The sequence below is a fragment of the Centroberyx gerrardi genome, chromosome 19 (assembly GCF_048128805.1).
Source record: "Centroberyx gerrardi isolate f3 chromosome 19, fCenGer3.hap1.cur.20231027, whole genome shotgun sequence".
NCBI lineage: Eukaryota > Metazoa > Chordata > Actinopteri > Beryciformes > Berycidae > Centroberyx > Centroberyx gerrardi.
Window position 1 is genome coordinate 20,605,555 of NC_136015.1, and position 22,293 is coordinate 20,627,847.

Here is a 22,293-nt window from a genome sequence, read left to right on the forward strand (position 1 = left end):
GCCGGTTCAGCAGCAGTACGACCGAGCCAACGCACTTCAGGAGGAGTCTGTTAAATATGGACAGTAACAGGCTATTTTATTGTTGTCTGGTAAAAACACGCAGCTGTAATTTTGGTGTTTCGCTTTTCCTTACTTGAATTGCACGTTTACATAATTTGTTATGTGTTGAGCGAGTTTCATTGCCTTCAGGCCCCTGAAACCTGATATATCCCTATTATACAATTTCAAAAATACATGGGTGTCAATGAGAAAATGAGCATTATTTTCTTCTTTTCTTCTTGGGGGGGGGGGGGCATAACATAACTAGCACATGCCGTTTGCTGGACGCTTTTATTCCAAATGGCTTACAGCAACCAACCCCACCCTCACAAGATAATTAAATTATAACCCCCCCCAAAAAAAAGTTTCTAACATGGAAACCTTTTAATCGTATCTCTCACGAACATGATTCTGCCTCTTGGCTTCCAGTCATAATTAATCAAGTGAAACGGACCGAAAAGAAAAAATAAAAATCATTGGTGTGTGTCTCATTCTGCACATGCACACCTGCATCAGTGGGTTTGCGAATTATATGTAGGAAATGTTTAATTTTTAAGGGTCACGGGCCAAAAAGCTTGAGAAGCTTTGCCTTACAGCGCCATGACTGCAGACATTTTTAGCATGGGTGGCCCCACGCTCAGTGTAGGAGTTCAATCCTGATTCCTGGCGCTTCCTTTTCCACTGCAGAGCCCCGAGAAGCCGGCCGGAGAGTCTGGAGCCCAGATGTGAAACCTGAGCGCGCCCGCCGCTCCGGCCCGACCCCCGATGCCGCTGTTCCTGAGAGCCGGCTAAAGCGAGACCAGGTGCTCATGACTCACTCTCACACATGTGTACAGTTAACACAAACAGCATGTGTGTCTTTTATTGTGCTGCTATGGATAATGTGTTTCACCTAGGTTTCTTTTCCGAAGGATTCCACTTCTTGGAGAGAGGTGTAGGCGTCAAAATGGATTTGTGCTCTGCGTTCTCTTTGCAGTTCATCTGACGTTGCTTTCAAGCTACTTTTTTCCAGTGTGTGACTCTCTTTTAAATCAAATTGTCTAGTATCTCCTCAGGAAACCTTTTTGCATAATCCAAGGTATTGTAAACAGGAGGGATATGAAAGCAGATAGCTAGAATTTGACTCAGCAGACGCATAGCCTGTAGGGTTATTTAAGGACATGCAGAGTCCCTTCCCTTTACCACCACTGCTTCCCATTGAGCTGCACTGTATGCCACAAATGAGCTGTGCTTTCAAACTGCAGTGGCACTGAACACTAAACAACTTTGAGTAAATAAGCCAAATAGCATATTTACTGTACATTTGGTGTGAAAATATGTATTGGTATTAGTGAGTGTTGTGTGATGGGATCTTACCTTCATCAAGTGTTTGTTGACCCATTTTGTGAAAGTCTTTTTCTGTACTCGGTCCCGTTCATCTGTGGAGCCAGAGGGAGACATGGTTAAGGCAGAGGCTCAATTTAAGAAAGTGTGCTACTGATGAGCTCCTACAGGGAAACATCACTCAATTTTAAAATATATACATATGTTTTTCCTAGAGTCACGCACAATCCAATAAGTATTTGTGAAGATGAACAACTTCGACCAAGGCTACAAACCAGAGAACCAACTTGAACATGTGATGTCAACAGGTACAAAATCCAGACCCAAAATCCAGTTTCAACTAAAACTATCAAAAGAAAGAAAGGTGCCATATTTGTGAGGGGTGGAAACATGTTGGATACCTCTGACATCCTCAGCTGACAAGGAAAGCACCTCCGAAAGAACATGTTCCACCTTGCAACACTGTCCCAGCTTTGGGTTTGATTTCATGGTCTGATTAGTCCAACCAGAAGTCTGTCAACACTTGATTAAATGCGGGGAAGACTCTCGCTGGTCCCTTTATCACATACCAGCAGGTATACTGTATGTTGTGCAATGTTTGGAAGCAAGTCTGGAAAGATTAACTACCAGAGGAACTCTCTCCCTGCCTCCCTGTGACTCTGTAATAAGCGATGGGGGTATTTGTCAAAGACGGCAGCCCGTAAAGTGACATAACAAAACAAGTGATGGCTGGAATTGAGGCCATGCAACTGTTACAACACTTCCAAATCTTCAAGGAGAATTAAAGCCATCGCCCCTGATTTACTCATCTGTGACATAAGAAAAGGATTTATTGCATTATCTGGATAAGCTCTGAGATCAAAGCAGATGTTGTGTAAGAGAAGAAGTGATCAGATGGAGAAGGAACAAAGCAACCAAAGAAGAAGAAGTCGTCCCGAGGTGCCAACGCCCATTCCAGTGTGGCATTATGCCGATGACTCACATACACACTTGTGACTGTCCTCAGAGCACAGTCGTCTTAACAGAGAAGTGGAAATAAAGCCCAGTGAGAAGTGAGGAATTATACTATTTCATTAAGTCATGAAGGCATCGTGTTAACAGTTAACAGAATCCTAGAAATGAAGGAGTGTTCTGGACAAAAAAACCCTGAAATCCTGAAAAAAAACAAAAAACCTGTTGACACGCCAACATATTTCAGACTGTTATGTTGTCTGCACTAAACACTTCTCCTCCAAATAAGATAAATTAGAATCAAAGGCCAGACGGCAGCCGCACTTAACATTCCAAATCTCAATCCGGTGTAAAACATGACAAAGAAAAGCAAACCATACTGATCCCTCTTATAAATAACGTTTTTGTTTGGTGGACTTGTGTAGCCTGGAGCCGCAAGACTGAGCTGTGGCTGCTGCCTTTCATCGTCAGTCAAAGAGACTTTCAAGATGAGGTGAGAGATATCAGGTCTCCTACAAGTACATTATTCTTCTTTGCAGTATAGAGCTGCAGGACATTGACAAATCACACTGTCAGTCTTGTGCTGAATGTTGCAACTGTGATATGAATTGCCAAACATGGAGACACAGAGCATTTCTTCAGATGATCTTGTTTTTAGTGCTTGAAGAAAAACATTTTTTGTGAAAATGCTTACAATTCGCTAAGTTTGAATACTTTCTCCAACATGTAACTTGTAGGCGAGGGATTCTGCACTCGCACTAGAAAATATTATTTGGGAGGCTATTTAAATGCCTTAAACTGACAAAATGAACTAGAAAATACAGTAACCATTATGGCAATTTCAATTATTTTTCAATTAATTTGCAACTCTACTTCTTCCATTGTGATAAAGGGCTTCTCTTCTGAGTGGCAAAGACTTTGCTCAAGTCAGACGTTAAGTTGTGATGCTTAACAAGTTACATGAAAGCAAGACCTTTCAGATAGATTTCTGTTTGGTGTCTCTCTGCTAAATATGGGTGGCAGCATAGTTAACCAATAAAAAGGGGAAAAGCCATGACACATTAAGGGGTGTGGCCCATTTGATAAAAGGGAGGCAGCAGACGACCACAGACAAAATCAGATTCTACAGGATGTGCACATTTACACTTTAACGAGCAAATCATTTTACTTAATCAACAAACACAGTGGTCATGCCAGAATGACAAAGAGTTTAAAACTGTTGTGACAGATTTAACATTTAGATAAGCCACAACTTGCAGAAACCAAACAACCTTCACCAAAAACTGAACTTATAGATCCCAATCAGAGAATTTAACTGCACAGAAAATTGAAAAAAAAAAGCGAAGATGATGACAAAGCTCTACCTTTCCTGTAATCCATGGACTTGAGCATCCCCTGGTAGTAGGAGTCCTCTATGAAGACCCCGTCACTACTCACACTGTCAGAGGAGTAGTTCCTGAAGCCCTGCATCGCCATTCCACGGCTGCTGTGGCGGCGCTAACTCAGTGAGAAACAAACAGAAGCCTTTGCCGGCTGAGAAGCGACGCTGCCTGCTTTATGAGACTTCCACTTCTTATTGCCCAAAACGCTGCTTCACAGCGAGGGAGCCTGCAGTTAAGTGGGAGTGTTCAAGCCACTGATTCAGTTCCTGCACACAAGTCTTACTCTCTTTTTTCCTCCCTTTCTCCGTCTGCTGTCTCTGACACTCTATGCCCTGTCTTCCTCTGCTCTTTTTTTTTTCCACCAGCTCTTGCAAAATGCCTGCCTGCAGGCTACAATGTCAGAACCTGTCATTCACCACATAGTGGTCTGTGGAGAGAGAGGGAAGATTCTCCTCCGGGCCCGGCCCAGCCCCGTACACCCTGACCCCGCCCACCACACCCCACCCAGCCTACCTCAACAAAGCAAAACCCTAAACCAAGCACGCCACCAAGCCTGATCAGTGGAGGAAGACTAAGAACATAAGGAGAGCCCAGCAGCAAACTAGCACAGTTACACAACTCTGCATAAGTTATTTCCAAATACATGTGCAAACCTAAAGGATAATCCATGCGTTTAGAAATAAGCTTCAAGTTTATCCTTTGATTGTGAGTCACTCTGGACAAGAGCATCAGCTAATTGGCTAAGATGACAACGCGATACTTTATTGGTTGGTGCCTGTAGGAAAGTTCTCTTCTCACTTGCCCCGACCGCAGAGGGAGGTCAGAGGTCAGAGGTCAGGTGCAGCTCCACAGCAGCTGACAGGGATTCAGTGTTTTGCTCAAACACACCTCAGCAGGGCCGACGCTTGCAAAGGTCCTTTAGTTCAGTGGTTCTCAACATGGGGTCCGCGGACTACCAGGGGTCCTTGAGAGGGTTCCAGGGGGTCTCCAGCAAATTGATGAATAGTTAAACTTCACCAGTATTTCATTTACAAGCAGCACAATTAGCGAATGTAGTAGAATGACTGTTTTGATCATAGTTTCTCTGTTATCTCTCTACGTACAATACAGACAGTCATGGAATTCTGGACAAAATCACATCTAGCAATAAAAATATTCTCAGATTTGAGACAAATCTCATCAAATGGGGGCCCGTGGCTCTAATGTGAACTAAATTAGGGGTCCTTGATATGAAAAAGGTTCTAGTTGAAGGACGGTTCGATACTCTGCTGTCCTAAACTGTAAATATAAATAGGGTATATAACTTTTGTATGAAATGTCACTTCATTTTCAAAGAGAGTGAACAGCTGCCAGAAGAAAAAAACAGTCACTAATCCGGAAGCATCCTCTCGTTTTAGAAGAAGCTTTACAGAAACGGCCCGCTGGTGCCTGCTAACCCTAATTGAACTCCACGGGGCCAAGCTACCAGTTCCAAGTGTGTGTGGCGAGCGGCGGGGAGGCTGGACGCGCCACAAAACACCACACACTGAATGAAAGGCCTGTTCTTGAACAGAGGAGAGCAGGCCGAGGGGGGGAACAGAGAGCGAGGCAGTGGAAATACTTCCTCAGCCATTTCACGACACGCTACAATCACAGGGAAACCTCGAGAATGACTGTTCTTCCTCCGTCAGGACACGATTACAGGGAACCCGCCATTGAGGGCTTTGTTTCCATAAGAGGGAGAGAGAGACAGAAGAGAGGAAAAGGAGGAGGGGGGGTCTACAGGAGGAAGAATAGAGGCATTTTGAGATTTCTAACGAGAACATTGTGTGAGACGAATGGTTTATTTGAAGCATTTGGTTTGGACCTTTCTCTCAGACGGATTTCAAATGTTACATAAAAGCTTCTGTAGAGTCTGTTCTGAGTAAAAAAAAGGCAGACAGACAAACAGACAAAAGACACATAGTAAGACTTGGCTCCCAACGAGTCTTACTAGAGTAACCGCACTGCTGCAGCAAATTAGCCGAATCACAAAGCAGCTATTGTGTCCATCTGTGGACTGAATGAACGGTGCACGAGCACCACAAGCAATGGGAGGATTGTTAGGTCAGCGTCTTTTTCTTACAGTAAAACCCTTTAAACAGCTGCAGCACCAAGATGATCTGCACAAACAATATCTGGTAAATACAGACACAGAATATTTCACACAAAACACAGGCTTTGCTTTCAGTGAACGCGTCTGAACGTTTTTTTTTGCAGGAGCCAAGGTCACAGTCCAAGTCTAGGCCTCCAGTGCTTTAGATAAGCACCTTCACTTTGCCACAGATGTGTCCCACGGCACCTAAATACCTGCAACACCTTTCACCCTTGGGAGCATCAATTTTCCAAGCAGATATTGACATAAGAGCATAAGAGAGAGAGATTCTTGGGATGCCTGCTGAGGGAGGCGGCCTGTTGGGACACGAGTAACGAGAGCCACTGATACTACACCTCCACCAGAGACCTTGCCCCAACCCAAAGGCTGTGTATACGCTTCTAATGAAACCCCAGACCCTAAAGATATGCCTTGTGGTTACTAAGTATAGAGAGCAGATTCTTTAGCATCACTTAAAAGCAACGTGAAATTTATCTAGAAAATGACACGCTTGGACCAAAGAGATGGAAAGTGAGTCGAGGTCCAAAGGTTTCAAACTGCTGTTCTGCACCCAAAACAATTGCATAGAAAATGTTAAATTTGTTCTCTTTTCAAGTAACTGTGAGGCAGCCAGGCATTGGAGTAAGGCTCAGTTTGATTTACAACCTAATTTTGTTTGTTTGCATAACATTTACTGTAGGAGAGAATTGAATCTAGAGGCTGCTGCAGAACTAATGAGGGATAGATGAAGGATGGCCGACTTCAAACATGGCTACCACTGCATGCTAAACATCTCATTTTGGATCACAACAATTATATAAAGCAATTATTACACTATTTGTTGCAAAACAAAAAAAAGTCCTTTCTCATCCACTATTGTGTGTTTTGAGTGCAGCAGGCTGGATGCAACACACTGACTGCAGCACTAAGGGGATTTTTTTCTCCCTGTTACAGATAACAAGAGGAGATAAGCCAGCAGCATATGAGCTGATATGTGTTTTATGATGACAGATCTGGCGTGTGAAGCATGTAAGTCTATGCATTTCTGTTGAGGGCGCGCCCCCCCCTCCACACAGACAGGGGGAGCCGCCTCCTGCGATAACACCACCAACCCACCGAACTGTCTCTCCCTCCCTGCAAGTGACAGCACGCGATGTCAGTCCCACACAGGACAGGAATGTTAACAAACACCGGGTATAATTTGGCCCACAGGTCCTGATTGGATTTATGATGGAGGAACGGAGGAATGAATCTTGGATGGTTCAGGGAGCAACTTGGCCAAGGTGTGGAATGGAAGCCCCAAGGCATTATGGGGCAGCGGCAAACTGATACTGGCAATGAAGAGCTCGTGAAAATATGCACTATTACAGAAGACAAAACTCTGTCTGTTATTATTACTGTGGTATTTATTCCTCTTAAAAACATCAGTTGTCTGATAAAAGACTTTTTGGTCAATGCAGATGGACAATAATCCTCACAACAAGCAACAAAGTGAGAGTTTGAAAATCATTGTCATTAAAGCAATAATGAGGCAATTTCTTGTGTACTGTTGCCCATTAAGGTTTCCCACAAAGTTGCCCATGGCATAAAAGGAAACATGACACCAGTTCCCTTTGAAAATGCGATGCGAGTATAGTTTTAAGGGACTATGCATACAAAAAGACCATATGTAACAGATTAGGCACACATGGTGTTTACGATCTTGTGGTTATGAGACTATTATGATTGTATAAATAGAGGGAATGTGCTCTTCAGATGTGACAGCAAAGGCCAATTAAACAGGAGAAGATTGGCTTAATGATCAACACAGTTTGTCTCCCTCTTCTGTTGGAAATGGTTCACTACAAATCATGGGAAAGCTCTCCAGCTGTTTACAGTAATAGTGATTCCAAACAGGCCAAACTGAATCATCAATTAAAGCATTCCCACCCACAATGATCTGAATTATTTACAAACTCTGAATTTATTTAATCCGCTACAATACTTCACTGTCTAACTAATCACTGACAACAGTCTTAGGTCTGACTCACAGTTGTGACTATACTGTTAAGAAAGTCAAAGGTCACCAGTGGCCTAGTGTTGACTCATGTTAATGGACAGTCACTCATGATTGCGCTAATACTGATTTGTGAGAGTGGTTTCCGTGGCAACACACCAAAACACAGAGAAGCCGTGAGCCCATCAAGTGTGTTATTTATAGATGAGTGGTTTTGGCCCAAAACCTCTGGAGACCTGGGGAGTTTAGGAGGAAAAAGTGAATGGAAACTCGCTGCAGTGGGAGGGCTGGGCAGCTCCCTCTGCTCTTGTGCAATCCAATAATAACTTGTTATAATGTGAGAATAATGTCCATCAAAACACACAAATTCATAAGACCATGGATGAAAATACAAATTCTACTTTTTCTCAAAGGTTTTCTTGCAGCATACAGAGCTAGAAAAGATGTCTAGGAGAGACAGGCTACTCTGTGATGTTAGTTCAAGGAATTTGCAAGAAAATTGAGAAAAAAAAAAGCTTGTGCAACATTTTTCCTTCCTGACTGCATTCTAGATGTACTATTGGCCTGTTAGTGGGGAAATCAGGCAATGTGTCACAGCAAACGCAATAATGTCTCTTTATAACACATGTTTAAAAGTCCCCATAGCTGAAATTCATAAACATAGAGCTACACAAAGCAAATATGTACTCAGTCATATAATTTGCCAACACATATTATATAGTGACATTTAATTCAAATGCAAAGATAGTAATCATGTCAAGAAGTTCAGTAGGGATATGATGCAATTTTTTTATTCCATCATTTCATCCAATATTGTTCCCTAATATTTTCAAGTCAAGGGCCCCAAATAGATGCACATTGGACCACAGACCTCCATTTGATTAGATTTTGTCCTAAGGAATACCTTGAAAGAAAGAAAACTTGACTTTATATAGTTACATTCTTATCTATAAAGTAACAGTGCGGAGAGTGAAACCACTGATAACCCTCACTGTGATAAAGTCTAAGGAATTAAACTAAACCTGTATTCCTATTTTTCTCCTCTGGATCCCCACTTTGTGAAGTAGTCATAAACACTAGTCCATCCTAATTATGACCCTCGAAGCTTGCTGTATCCTGTAGTGCAGCATGGAAAAGGTTAATATCATCATCATCAGCACCCAGCAGCCCCTCCCTAACTGATCTCCTCCTATTACAAAGCGTTGAGAGATGGAGATAGCTGGTGAGCGGCCGGTCCTCCTGCTTACCTGCGCAACACATTCGGCTGTACAAATGGGAGCCCACTTCTCCACAGCTCATCTCATGGATGTAATTAGTTCGTCGGTAAATAATGTCCTGGTCGCCGTACCAAGACGGCACAGCGGCGCACATCGTATCTTCCACTTCGGCCATCCTTTGTGCCGCGCGCACTGCGCAGCGCGCCGGACTTTCTTGAAAACGCCCCCAAACTCGCGTTTCTTGAGAGAAGCGTGTTTTGATAGCAGCGCTCAAGCCCGAAAAACTTTTCTCTCTCCTCTATCCGAGCCACATGGAGTGAAAAAAGCGAGATCAGATTGCAGAGTCAAATCTTCACTGTCTCCCAAGCCCGGCCCACATTTGTTTTGTTTAGTGAAATGAACCACGGAGGTCTCTCCTTCTCCATTTTTTACGCGCCTCTGCCGTCGCCTTTGGGCATGGCGCTTAATAGCAATGTCTGCCATTGAAATGCGCCTGTGAAGGACATCCCCGAAATACACAGTCCGGACGGGTACAGAGACTGTGTGAGCGCGACACGGGACGGCTCTATTTTAGCACGGCGATGTAATGTCTGTGCCTTCCCCGGGATTACATAACGGACCCCGGGATGTTTTCAAAGCGAAAGTAGACTAACTGTTGGCAACACACACTTCATATGCAATTATTACAATTACTGCGTGCGATTTCTCCATATTCCCTTTGTCTCTCAGAAGGGCAACTGTGGGTTTGACAGTGGGTGATAAATTATACTTTCCCCCCACATTCTCAACAGCTGCGTGTCATAAATAACTTCAACAGAGGAGTCTTGTTTTCTCTCGCGCTCCATAACATTGAGAAATATTTCACATACAAGAGCATTTATTGGCACATTTCCAAGTCAAGGCAATAGACAAACTTCCCCCCCTCCTATGGCCACCAATATAATCCTGTTTTATGATGTGGAATAACCTGTAATATCCTTTAGTGATAGGGAGGGGTTTCTGAATCACAATCTGAGATATGATTTAAACAATAAAATTCAACAATGATAGAAGTCATTTCTAGTCTCTGCTTAGATAATTCAAACAAAAATCAGGCATGTATTCTCCCAAATGTTTTTAATGTGATTAAAGGAACAAACTGGGTACATTTCCTGTGAGAACAAGCCAAACATCTTTCAATAATCCAAAAATGTAAAAAAGATAAGCAAACTCTTCTTGGGATGAGGATATAAAAACATCAAAACATGTTATTTTAGTTTAGTTGTAAACTGCAAAAGCCCAGATATTTAAATTTCTCTATTTTTAGACTCAGTAGTTATTGACTAAGATTAGATCTAGTTTGCTAGACTGAGAATTAATACACTATACATAACACATACTATATCATGTGTTTCTTTAAATGTCTCCATTGTTTGCCTTTAACTATTTAACATGTCCTATTTAAAAGTAGCCTAATAAAAACAGTTCACAATGTAAAAACTTGTGTATTTGATGTATTTCATACATTCTCTTTGGATGTTTTTAATTTTAAAAACAAGCGCACACTTCAGGTCAGAACTATTGAAAGTAGGAATCATAACTACTGAGTCTAACTGCTATTCAATATAATTCAAATTTGACAACTACGAACTATGTTTAAGACTAGGAGAATTGAGTTTCGCATCTCAAAACATTCTGAACAGCAAACAAATAAAAAAAACTAGCTGAATCTCTCTAAGACACCCTTAACTTCTCCAGAATGAAAACTTGGGTTGATGGAGGATGCGAGTCCAGATTTTGTCAGAGGTAGCTGGTGGTATTTCCCTGAAAAGAGCGAGCCAGATTTGTTCAGAAAGGGCGTTGATGAGACGCGGCGGCTGCTTCTTCACCCTATGAGACACAATCAGACAGAGCTGAGAGCCGTTCCACCGACAAAAACATGCAGCATGACAGCAGGAGGACGTGCCAAGACGCTGGAGAGGTTAGCATCTAAACCACCTGTGTGTGTGTGTGTGTGTGTGTGTGTGTTTGGGTTATTGTGAAGGGCATGTAGGGACACAGTGGGCGTGTATTGTTTTCACCCGTTGGCGTCCTTGAATAACGTCTTTTTCAATTTTCTTTTAATGGAGAGTGGGCAGCCTTCCCTCTTCAAGTCTGTTATTACTTATTCTGAAAGCCTCAGTGAGGAGAGGCAGGAAAGTGAGTCACAGCAGCACAACACAAGCCACAATCTGAGCCCCATTCCTACAAAGTGAGTGTCATGTGGTTTAGTCTCCCGGGCCTCCAAGCCTCGTATTGTCCTTCACGAACACTTGATGCTGATTCGGGTGTGGCTTCCTGAACCGATTAGACGAATTCAGTGTCAAGAATTGTGCAGGAAAAGTGAATGGCTCTCTTTAATCCTTTGAGTCTTCAGAGAGCCTCGTTAAAAAACATGTTGACGGAAATCTCGAGGCAAAAGAGCAGTAAAAGTCTAGCTGAGAAAATGAGATAAGATACCGTTCCATGATGAAACTCATAAATATAGGGGCGATACTTTATTGCTGCCTTACAGCTAAGGAGAGGGTCCAAAACCAACGGACAGCACTGATATATGTAGACACAACTCATAATGGTCTATGATTTTTCTTCAATCTGCTTAATCTGAGAAAATTGTTGAACAAACACACACTCAAACTCACTCAACTGTGATAGCCTGGACACACTCTGTGCAAATGGCTCGTTGATTTTTCCAAGCATGCACACACAACCCAGATTCCTTTAAGTCCTGAGGATCAGCATGGGACCTTGTGGAGGAAAACCAAAGGCAGCTACCGGTTTGTTATGACCGTATCCAAGATACACAGACCCCCATCCCCAGTGTTGAGTTTACTACCACCACCCAGCCTGTGTGTGTGTGTGTGTGTGTGTGTGTGTGTGTGTGTGTGTGTGGCAGGGCCAGAGACACCCAGTGTGCTTTTTTTAAACCTGGCTCTGGGTAAATCCCTTTTACCCACTTCCACCTTCCCCCAGACTGAGCCAAGTCAAAGGCACCTTGTTGATCAAGCAAACTACACGCTCACCTCCACAAGTGATCCAGGTAAATGTCCCTTCTACGTCACCCAGCATGTGACACATACAACGCAGACGTTTGATTTGTACTGGACCTACAATGTAAATAGTAACCATACTACCAGATGGCCAGTAATCAGACCCAACACCTCCCACCCCTGATAAAAAATACATCAAACTACAAACAAACTTGGTGATTATGGATAATAACCGTTGCCAATCTACAGGGTGTCGGCCTCTTGCCTGCATTGCAGTCAAGACCCGTGCTGAAAGCATTTCTCTTCACATGCAAATCAGCTGAATGTTGACAGAAGGTAGAGATAGTAGGTGGCCTCGTTTTGCAATGCAATGTTTGCCTACAATTTACCAGTCAAACCGCTCTCCCAGGCAACCTTTATTTGATCAGTATTTAAACTGTGCTCAGTCTACAGAATATACAATATACAAGCATACTTTACAATGGTCTTCAAGAATAAACAGAAAAGCTGTTTATAATTTGTTCTCGCTTTTTTTGTTGTTGTTTTTTGCATTACAAGCCTCTGTATGGACATTCTCCTTTTTATTTTCAGGTTTGTTTCCTGATATACATTATTACCTTGTTATTGTTAAGAAAGTTATTCCTCATACCATAACTAACAGTCATTCATTGTAGAAACGCGCCTTATCTAGCTTAGGTGGATCCTGCTTGACTTCTCGTGAAAGGGACTGAGCCATTAGATCACTGCGACTGATAAGAATAAACCTGTCACGCCTGCCTCTCCTAGAGCGCAGCACCTGGCCACAGTTAAAGACCATTTACATGTCACCTTTACACAGGTAGAGCAGGCAGAGTGTTATGATTTGTCTCCAGGCTAATATATCGTCTAGTGCTGCTTCATTGTCTGAAGTGCATTTGCTGCAATTGTTTTAGAGTGCCAGGTTGCCGAGCAAGTTTCCCATAGCACAAAAGGTCTTAAAAAAACACAAAAAAACATTGTCCTGTGTCTACACCTGCAGGCTTTCAGTCAAGCATCCTGTAATTTGCCTCAGGGTGTGGCTGAGTGGCTGGTTGTCTGTACCTGACAGCCTCCACTGTGACAGTCTGTCAACAGTAAATTACGCGCGACAAAGAAGCGGCTGACATTAAAAAGCCTCAGATGCCCAGAGGTATAACCTTCAGGCCGCTCAGTGAGCAGAATAGCTCGTGATCCCCCTTTTCCCCCCCGAGAGCAGATGGTTGCTGTGTGAATAGTATATGTTTAACTTTTAACACAGTAGGCATTCCACACAGGACCTCGCCAAACAGGCTGATAAACAATACGCGAGGAACCTCAACTGAAGTCGAGAAGCTCTGTAAACTCAAGGGATATCTTCAAGTCCCCTGCTGCACAACTCGATTCAAATCTATAGGAAACATCATAACTTTGATGAAATGATGAAACAACTTTTCAAAGGCACTATTCAAGATAAAAACATGGCAGTAGAAGAGGAAAGCTGATGCTGAGGTGCGCGAGTCAAAGTTTCTGACGAAGCCAAAACAGTCCGGTGTGGAGCAGAATTCTCCAGCTTCCTACGTCATCACATTGCAGCCAGCATTTACAGGGTTAACTACACCGTTTCCATAGGGCAGGAAATCGAGACGGGAAGAGAGAGAGAGAAAAAAAAAAAAAAAAGAGGGGGGGGGGAGTGAGGAAGAGAGACGAGAAGGAGCGAGCGGCACAAAAACACAGAACAAGAGAGAGCAGAGACGACGGACGAGGACAACGGAGGACAAAGTATCTGTTTGATCTCTCTCCCCCTTTAAAGACCCCGAGGGGACACGCAAGCGCCATCATCTCTGCAGAAGAAAGCCTCGCGGGCAAGACATTTCCAGCTCTCTTACCTTGCCTCTTACGCTGTCTCCACTGCCAGACGACGATCAGAGTAACAATGTGGCCCACAACCACCAGGGTTGGGAACACGTTTCCAGGGGGGCTTGCCGGCATCGGGCCTGGGACAGAGTGGAGAGACACGGGCTCCAAAGACAGGTGGGAGGGCCAGGGGGGGGTGAAAGGTGAGGGGGAGTGGAGGAAGGGTGGAGGGGTGGGGGGGGGGCGGACGCCTAGGGGTGTAGTGCCATCCCGGACTTTAAAACAAGAGCGGCAGCCAAGTTGCCCGCGACTTTTACGAGAGAGCGCGGAGTGAAAGAGCAGCCCTCCCTCCTCTCTCTCTTCCCTGTGACTCAGTCCTCTGGCAGAAGTGGCCGAGCTCCCTCCCTCCCTCCTTCTCTCTCTCCCTCTCTCTCTTTTCCCCTTTACTTTTCTCTCACAATTCCCCTTTCTTTTCCCATCTTCTGTTCTTCCTGCTGTTTGAAGTTGCACTTGTAGCTCACAATTAACTCTAACTCTCTAGCACAAAGCGACTTTGCAGCCCTAACACAAAAAGAAGTTTTGTCCTCTTCCTCTTGCTGAAGTGACTCCACTGGTTTGCCCTTACAGGAAGGCTTGTCTCACTGCAGCCTATCTGCAGGAGTTAATTATACATGAGGCTGTTTTGTGTGACACACACACACACACACACCACTCTCACTCAGGTCAGCCTTGATAAGCACAAGCGCAACTACAGAAAAGCGAGATACACCTTGAACTGGCATCAAAGTTTCCTATTCATTCACTCCATAGGATTTTCTTTTTGCCCAATAAATCCCCTTGCAGTTATTTTCCATCCTGGTTTACGAGTCATAGATCATCCAAGGCCAACCCCCTCTCTCTCCAAATGTTTATACTCAAGCCACGCTTCCCATTTTATTTTCCCTCACAGAATAACGACTCACTATCAATTCATTCTCATTATGTAACTACTTCACCACGCTTTTCTAAATGTTAATTGTTTCCTTATGCTTGGACGTCATAACCAGTGCCCATAAGCTTCCCAGAAGCCCGTATAACTGGATACCGTGTGACCACCAACCGAAGTAATATCTCCAAAATACCAGCTGCCTTTTTTTTAACCCTCTGTCTCCAAATCAGAAAGCGCTGTTCATTTTTTTCTGGACAGACCCTGTTATTAAAATAGTGAGCAGTCTTAAGGGAAAATGTTTCCTCAAAATGGACCAAGCCCACACTGAGAATGTCACTTTATGCTCAGTCATCTAGTTTTTCAAAATCTGTCAAACAGCCGTAATTACAACTCTCTCTCTCTCTCTCTCTCTCTCTCTCTCTCTCTAATTGGTTGATCATCAGTAAATTCTTCATCTGGTTCTCGGGTTTAAAGTTACACTCCTTTTGTATTCGGTGTTACTTCAGATCAAGTGGCTCGGCCCTCATTATAGAGCTGTGTTGTGACTGTAAGCCCTTGACATTGGACCGTATCTTCTCTTACTAAACAAACCGCAACTCCTGACTCAAGCTGCACTGATATATACACACACAACACCTGCACGCATCAAACTCCAGAGATCAAAAGCATCGCGCTGCGGGCAAAACGGTATCGCTGCCAGTGTTTTCTGTTGTCAGAACACGGTGCGGCAAACTTTACTTGAGGCACGGCAGAAAGAGTGTCGCTTACATCTCTAATGCCATGCAGAAACCCAACACCGAGACCGGTGTCACGGTTGCACAGTGATGGCAACGCAATGCCGCACGCCAACCATGTTCCATAAAAAAAGCAGAAATAGAGCTTACAACCTAGACCTCAAGCCGCCTATGGCACTGGCAGTGTCAGTTTATATACAGAGAATTTAGAAAGGTGTTTTGATATATAAACCTCGTACTGAAAAAACTAAGTTATGACAGAATTTCGTGCACAAAGTTAAAAATTATATCTCAAAAGAAAACCAATTAGAGACGAGAAGAGGAAGAAGTCCTAAACGAGAGTCATGAGGTTTAACTTGGGTTTGGCGGGTCATTCTGGGTAAAGACCTGAGATGATCCCCGTTTGAAAATGTCAACCGAATCCCCAAAGCCTTGGAAACTGGCAAATGAAATGAACTATCAGTTACAGAGAAGAGAAGAGTGAGCAATGGGAATCAAACCAAGAGAGCAGTACAGATGTCTGGAATAAATTCATTCCACCACTCCTTCATGGGAGGAGTCAGCCCACTCCTACTCTCTTCACATGGTATGTGTTTGCTCAATGATTCCCATATTGTGATACAGGCTCTGCACTCTCACACGTAGGCTAAAGCTATAGCCTAACACCACATGATAATACAGTCTTGGTCTGTGGTGTAAAAAGTCCTCAAAATGTCAAAAATAATTAACCGGAACCACAACCAACATCTTCGTAACAGCACAGGTAGGTTTAGGAAAGCAATGACAGGAATGTCAGAAATGTTTTTAATCTGAAATCTTCCAGTTTTACGAAAGCATAGTGATGATGGGAGTGGTGCTGCTCTGGTGGCATGCATCACCCAGGACACCAAACTCCACTTAGTTTAACCCCCTTGGAGCATCAGCAAATGCAATGATAAAAAGCCTAAAATGATCCATTCTTGTAAAAAAACAAACAACCTACCGGCTGGATGTCTTGCACACAAACAACAGCATAAGTCCATCTTCGCTCAGCGTGTTCTCATCTTTTAGAGAAAATACTGAACTGCCAAAGAGTCAAATCTGACCTCACGACATTCTGCGCTGATCAAAACCAGGGGGGCGTGCTAAAAAGGCATGAAAAAAGAAGACCGGAGGCACGGCTCGGAAATAAAAACTAGACAGCCTTGCGAGTTTGATTCAATTTGTGAGGCTTTCTGCAGTGGAAACAGCATCTCTGGTGTGGTGGTTTCTGACGAATGCCACTGGATGGGATCCATGTGCGGGGCTGCGCAAACACCCAGGGACACATTCATTTTACAGGATGGAGACAAAGAGCGGAAAACTTGATTTTTGCCAGCAAGCCACTATAACAAAGGTTTCTCTGTGGGAGCCACGAGAAAGTTGGAGACAGTAAATTATGGCCATAACTCCACAGGACATGGAACTTCATATCATACTTTACGACTATTAGAGCAATGGCTTTGATTTAAAGTTGTAATAGTTACAGCTCACAAGAGTCTGGGCACATCTAATATTAGAAAACAAAGGAATAGTTGTATTTTTTCTGACATGTTGGTCTTGCTTCCATGTAGCATAGCACAAATATATAGTGCTTCTGTATGAATTTCACGCTTACTTTAGGTGAACAGTGATATAAGAATTTCAGTTAAGCACATACTCCTTGTGCTACTACCACATTATAATATTTTTTTATCACAGACTAAGAAACAAATAATACAATGTACAATTAAACTTTAAATGATGTCTATTCAATGCAACATTTGTGGGTTTTTACAGGCAAACTATTTATACAGCTGTACATTGTTATGTGTTATTATATCTGAGCCCACCCAGGACTGATACTTCACCACTGTGATGCCTAGCAATCACCCATAATACTCTTGTGCAGGGGGGAGAGACGGGTAGGGAGCAGCCAGTCAGCGGCCTCCCCCCTGCCCACACCCCCTGGATTTAGCACCAGGGAACATGATCCCACACACTCCCAGACTGTGTGGGTGGTGTTTAACTCAAGGTCTTCAACAGAAAGTTATAAAGTATAATTTGCTTCAGTCTTATTCTCTGAATCCAGTTGCAGTAAATGCAGGGGAACACATTCAGAATCATAATAAACCACGGTAAAAAATCAATCAAAAGAAAACTGAAAACAATGTGTTGCCACTTTATCACAGAGACAAAGCCCTGTCCTTTACTGTTATGTGATACGGCGGCTGTGAGGAACACACCCATACCTGCTCCATCCTCTTTGGTGCCCTTCCCAAGCCGAGGCTCACCATAAAGCATTTCTGTGCTGACACCTCATGGTAAGAAGACAGAACTGTTCCAACAGTAAATGCTTCCTACCTTGGCCGTGTTGAATCAAAGCCTCCATGAAGTCTTTAGCATAATTAATTTCCATCGTAGCTGTGGTGTTTCCTTGTTGATTTCTCTTTGTCACTATATCACTTAAATGTTACACATAAAAGTATGAGAGAGTAAGTAGCTAACACTCCTCCCACTGTGCTGCTGTTGCTACTCCATTAAGCTAAGGTCCTTCTAAATGTTGGAGTTTACATTCACAGCAGGCTGGGCTAAAACAGACAGCACTGAAGGCCAGATTAAAGGTGGCAACTGCCACATGTTCTCATCTGGACTGCTTCTACTGCTTCGCCCTTCTAGCGGAGGCATACGGGCAGGAAAAGCTGAGTGTGGCTTAATTGGACTCACATTTCCCAGTCTCTGCTTAGTCATATATCAGCGCTGGGAACGGAAAGTTCTCCAACAGGCTGCATATCAAGGTAGGGCCTGAACCAGTCAATACTTAACATTTAATATGGGGCTACTGCAGAAACACTGATCAACAAATCGTCATTTTTTTTACTTTATCAGCTCTTCATAAAGATTAAAGAAGAACTCAAGGAAATATCGCATGTTGTGTAAGATGAAGATAAAATGATCTTGCTATAGGTTCTTCATCCAAACATTTAGACTCTGCATATACATGTTGCATATACAGTAGAGCTATAGTATTTGCAGTAGATTAGTTACTTTCCCAGCAGATGGCAGTAGTAACGCCATCATATATGGATGCACATAAGTTGCTCGTTTAGCAATGTGCAGACGCCTGCAGAACAAGAAGCGCATGGGCATAGGGGGTATAGGCACTGTGTTAAGAGTCTGTATACAGAATGAATGCAGAGTGAAATCTCTGTGGATTGCTGTATGCAAATTTGTCCATGGATTTGATTTTGCAAAATAGCTAAAAGCTAAAATGTATAGGGGAAAAAGAGGAAAAATACCTACAAAGTTTTGTATTACATAACTAATATACTTTAAGTATCTTAAGGCCCTATCTTCCTGGGACTGAACCTTAGGAGATGTTGAGCAATGATTTGTTGTGGGCTTTTCAGTTACATGCTTTCTGTTGAATCCCTTTGTTTGTCTGGATGTCTGTGTGAAAGTCACTTCATACTCCATTTAAGTTTGTATCTTCCATAATGCTACAACCACTTGTACAGAACAGGTCAATTTTTGCTCTACAGTAAAATATAATAAATCTGTCAGAGCATGAAGTCTCTCTAAGACACAGCACAACCCCGAGGACGCCCTATTATCACAACACTGGATGTGCGGGTTCAAGTATGGACTATAACTGATCAGCATTACTGCCCCTCTGCATGTGCTTCCTTTGTGTGTATATCTTATCCACTGTCTATATGGAACAAGCAGCCTATATATCATCAGTTTTTGCTGTTACTACCTTGATAGCAGCTGTCAGAGACAGTAGGGCCTCATGCCCATACAGTAAGACGAGTTACGTAAGAGGTGATTCACAGCTTCCTGTTTGGAATCCCCACCTAAACACCTCTCCATCAGAAGAGGACGTGGGGGACCAAGAAAGCCTTTGTAAATATTTGCAGCATAGATACAACAGAACAGACTTAAAGCTTCACGGGCCACACCAAAGAGCAGATGCAGGGGGAAAGAGTGGGGCTGAATGGTGCAGCTCATCTCAGACTGAAGCTCCATTCCTTATTTGAGCACAGCCAGAAAGTGGCAACAAAACAGCACAAAAAAGCACCGGCTCAGTGACTAGAAGCACTGTGCAATGCAATTCTCATATGTCTGTGTATTTTAACCTGTAATTCCAATTAAGTTGCATCAGTGGTTTCAGTTAGTTGCTCTGTGATATTCAGTAAGGAGAGTGAGTGTGAATGATGAATATATGATCTGAATGGGAATGTGCTTCATTATAAAAAATCTCCAGCCGTTAGCAAGTCCTCTGCACACATGGCACATCATTTTAACACAATATATTAAACAATATTGAAAAAACATACAGTACAATAAGACAATTCAAGATGCAAGACGCATGCAAAATGTAATGCACATAAAATTAGATAAGCGAGTGTTAACTGAAATTAAAACTTGATATAAAACTTAGACTTAGTAATTTGCCTTGCAAGCAAGTCACAAGTTATAAGGCAGAATTCTTCATGCATCCTAAATAATGACATATAATTGGCAGTGTGGTTATTGTTTAGCTGTATGGAAAATGACAAGACCATCACTTGTATCATTAGTAAATCAAATTATCCCGCTCTCACCCTCCCAGACGCTCACAAACACAAACAGTGCCCATAGCAACGCCCGCACTGTCACTAAGGAAGGAAAAGACAAGAGGAAGGAGGAGGATCAGGAGGAGGAGGGAGAACTAGAATGAACTCAAACCTTCCAGGGAGTCAGGCCAGACCTTCTTCACCTCCTGCTCCTCCTCAGGGTCCTCAGTGAGGAAGCCCCAGTCTCCCTGAGGCAGAGAGCTCTTCAGGGCAGCAATTGGACACTCGGATGGGACTACAGGGGCGGGACAGTCTGCCTCAAAGGCTGCACTCTCCTCCTGATCAAGTCCAAGATCAGAAACCATGTCAGACACCAAAATGGCGGAGGTCTCCATGACAACATGAGACTGAGATATGACTTGGGTAGGAATGGCCTCTTCCATTACCGTAATCACTTCCTGGGTAATCGCCATGCTAGCAAAATCATCATCAGCAGTATTATTGCCCACCACTGTCTCCTCTGTCAGGTCTGTGAAGTCGTCAGTAACTGGGGGTGGAGGGGTTGGTGAGTCAAAGTCAGAATATGACTCGGGAGTCTCAGCTTCGGTCACAGGGATGGAGACCTCAACCTCAAGCTGTTTGGGGTCTTTCGGGATCTCGATCTCAACATCATATGGCTCCTCCTCAACAGTTTCTTCAGGGGTATCCTGGACAACCACCATGTCAGTGATGAACACTTCCTCAGGAGCATTCTCTTCCTCTTCCTCTTCCACTTCCACTTCCTCTTCCTCTTCCACTTCCTCTTCCACTTCCTCTTCCTCTTCCTCAGGCTCCTCCACTAAAGGGACTGTTTGGGGGTCCTCCTCCACATGTTCTCCAGGGACTACCTCTTCAATTACCTCAGCAGGCTCCTCCAAATCTGGCTTCAGCACATCTCCTGCCGTCACATCTGGGACCAACTCTTCTGCAGGCTCCTCAATTATAGCCTCTTCCACTTCTTCATCTGTTTCCACTATAGACTCAGGCTCTTCAGGCTCTGCAGGTGGTGGAGCAGCAATCTCCTCAACTGCTTCCTGCACTACTTCCTCTACTGGGGCACTGGGAGCTGGGGTCACTGGCTCCACTGCTGGTTCAATAACCTGCTGAGCCATTGGCATCTGTTTGGGGATCTCTGGAACAACTGGAGCAGCAACAGGGACTGAGGGAGTTGGTGGCTTGGCCTCCTTAACTGGGACAGGGCATCTGACAGCTCTGTCCTCAGGCGGGAGATAGGAGGTTCGAAAACCTCTCCTCTGGCCATCCTCTGCCCCACGTTCCTCTCCTCTGCGGAAACCCTGGCCTCTCCTGAAGAACGTCTGGGTCTGAACCCCAGGCTGCCCAACTGGGCCCTGAGGCTGGTAGGAGCCTCTGAAATTCATCGGACGCCTGTCAGATTGGTCCTCCTCTTCTCCGGGTCTCCTGTGACGGTAACTCTGGCGGTCCATCATGGCCGCCTGGCTCTCTCCTCTACCCCTGGATTTCGGGACGTAGGATGTGGGGCCTTCCACAGTCTGGACTCGAGCAGCCCGGCGCATAATGTCCAGCGTGGATGTGGGACGACGCACACGCTGCAGGGAGGCGGGCATGATCTCCGGGGGAAGGCGCAGGTAATCGCGCAGGTACACAATCCCGTCGTTGTTAAGATAATAATAGGCATGTTTCCAAGCAAATGTCTCCCTGACAAAGCCCTTGGATAAGAGAGAACCCATGGCACGGATCACCTTCAGGTTTGCAATCCCCTTGAGTTCAGGGTGCATGCACTGTGGACGCTTGTCCTTCTTGGCCACCATGACGCCGTCCCGGAAGAGGAGCTCATAGATGGTCCTCAGGTCTGCTAGGGGCATTACCATTCCAGCCACCATTTTGACTTCTTTAGTTTTCCTTTAGCTCTTGATCAACTTGTGAAAACAAAAAAGCAAAGTTGTCACTCTCTGATATACAACAGGGGGCCAGCTTCAATGTGACAAAGTTTTTCCTCTTGAAATACTTCTACCTACTATTGCATTGCCACATCAATATGTATTCACATGCAGTAACATCACACAAACAGCACCTGTCAAAAATTAGGAAACCTTGCCTTCTGAATCAATTTTATTTGTAACTAAGAAGGTATTTATCTACCAAAATGTCTGAGTCAGCATGGAGAAAGAGCAATG

General features: G+C 43.9%; 2 protein-coding genes across 6 annotated transcripts in view; both read right to left on the bottom strand.

Annotated features, from left to right (window-relative positions):
- Positions 1-14,060, bottom strand: part of pleca (plectin a) — a 52,483-nt gene extending 38,423 nt beyond the window's left edge. For 3 of the 5 annotated variants that reach the window (XM_071894972.2, XM_078290175.1, XM_071894971.2), the window contains exons 1-2: positions 13,913-14,060; positions 1,396-1,457 (exon numbers count right to left, since the gene is read on the bottom strand). In XM_071894972.2, the coding sequence (XP_071751073.2) occupies positions 1,396-1,457; positions 13,913-14,015 (165 nt within the window). In that variant the 5' untranslated portion in view covers positions 14,016-14,060. Of the gene's footprint in view, positions 1-1,395; positions 1,458-9,051; positions 9,371-13,912 lie in introns of those variants that run through there. The other 2 variants (XM_071894970.2, XM_071894969.2) reach the window with 1 other exon arrangement.
- Positions 10,379-21,912, bottom strand: LOC139908391 (uncharacterized). Its single transcript, XM_071895070.2, has 2 exons — positions 20,271-21,912; positions 10,379-10,890 (listed from the first exon to the last, which is right to left on the bottom strand). The coding sequence occupies exons 1-2, from the start codon at positions 21,892-21,894 to the stop codon at positions 10,886-10,888; spliced, it is 1,629 nt and encodes a 542-aa protein (XP_071751171.2). The 5' UTR covers positions 21,895-21,912; the 3' UTR covers positions 10,379-10,885.
- Positions 21,913-22,293: the final 381 nt, after the last annotated feature.

What these genes read in the sequence shown, in the direction of transcription:
- LOC139908391 (XM_071895070.2), bottom strand. Translation starts at nt 21,894, where the DNA reads ATGCACCCTGAACTCAAGGGGATTGCAAACCTGAAGGTGATCCGTGCC.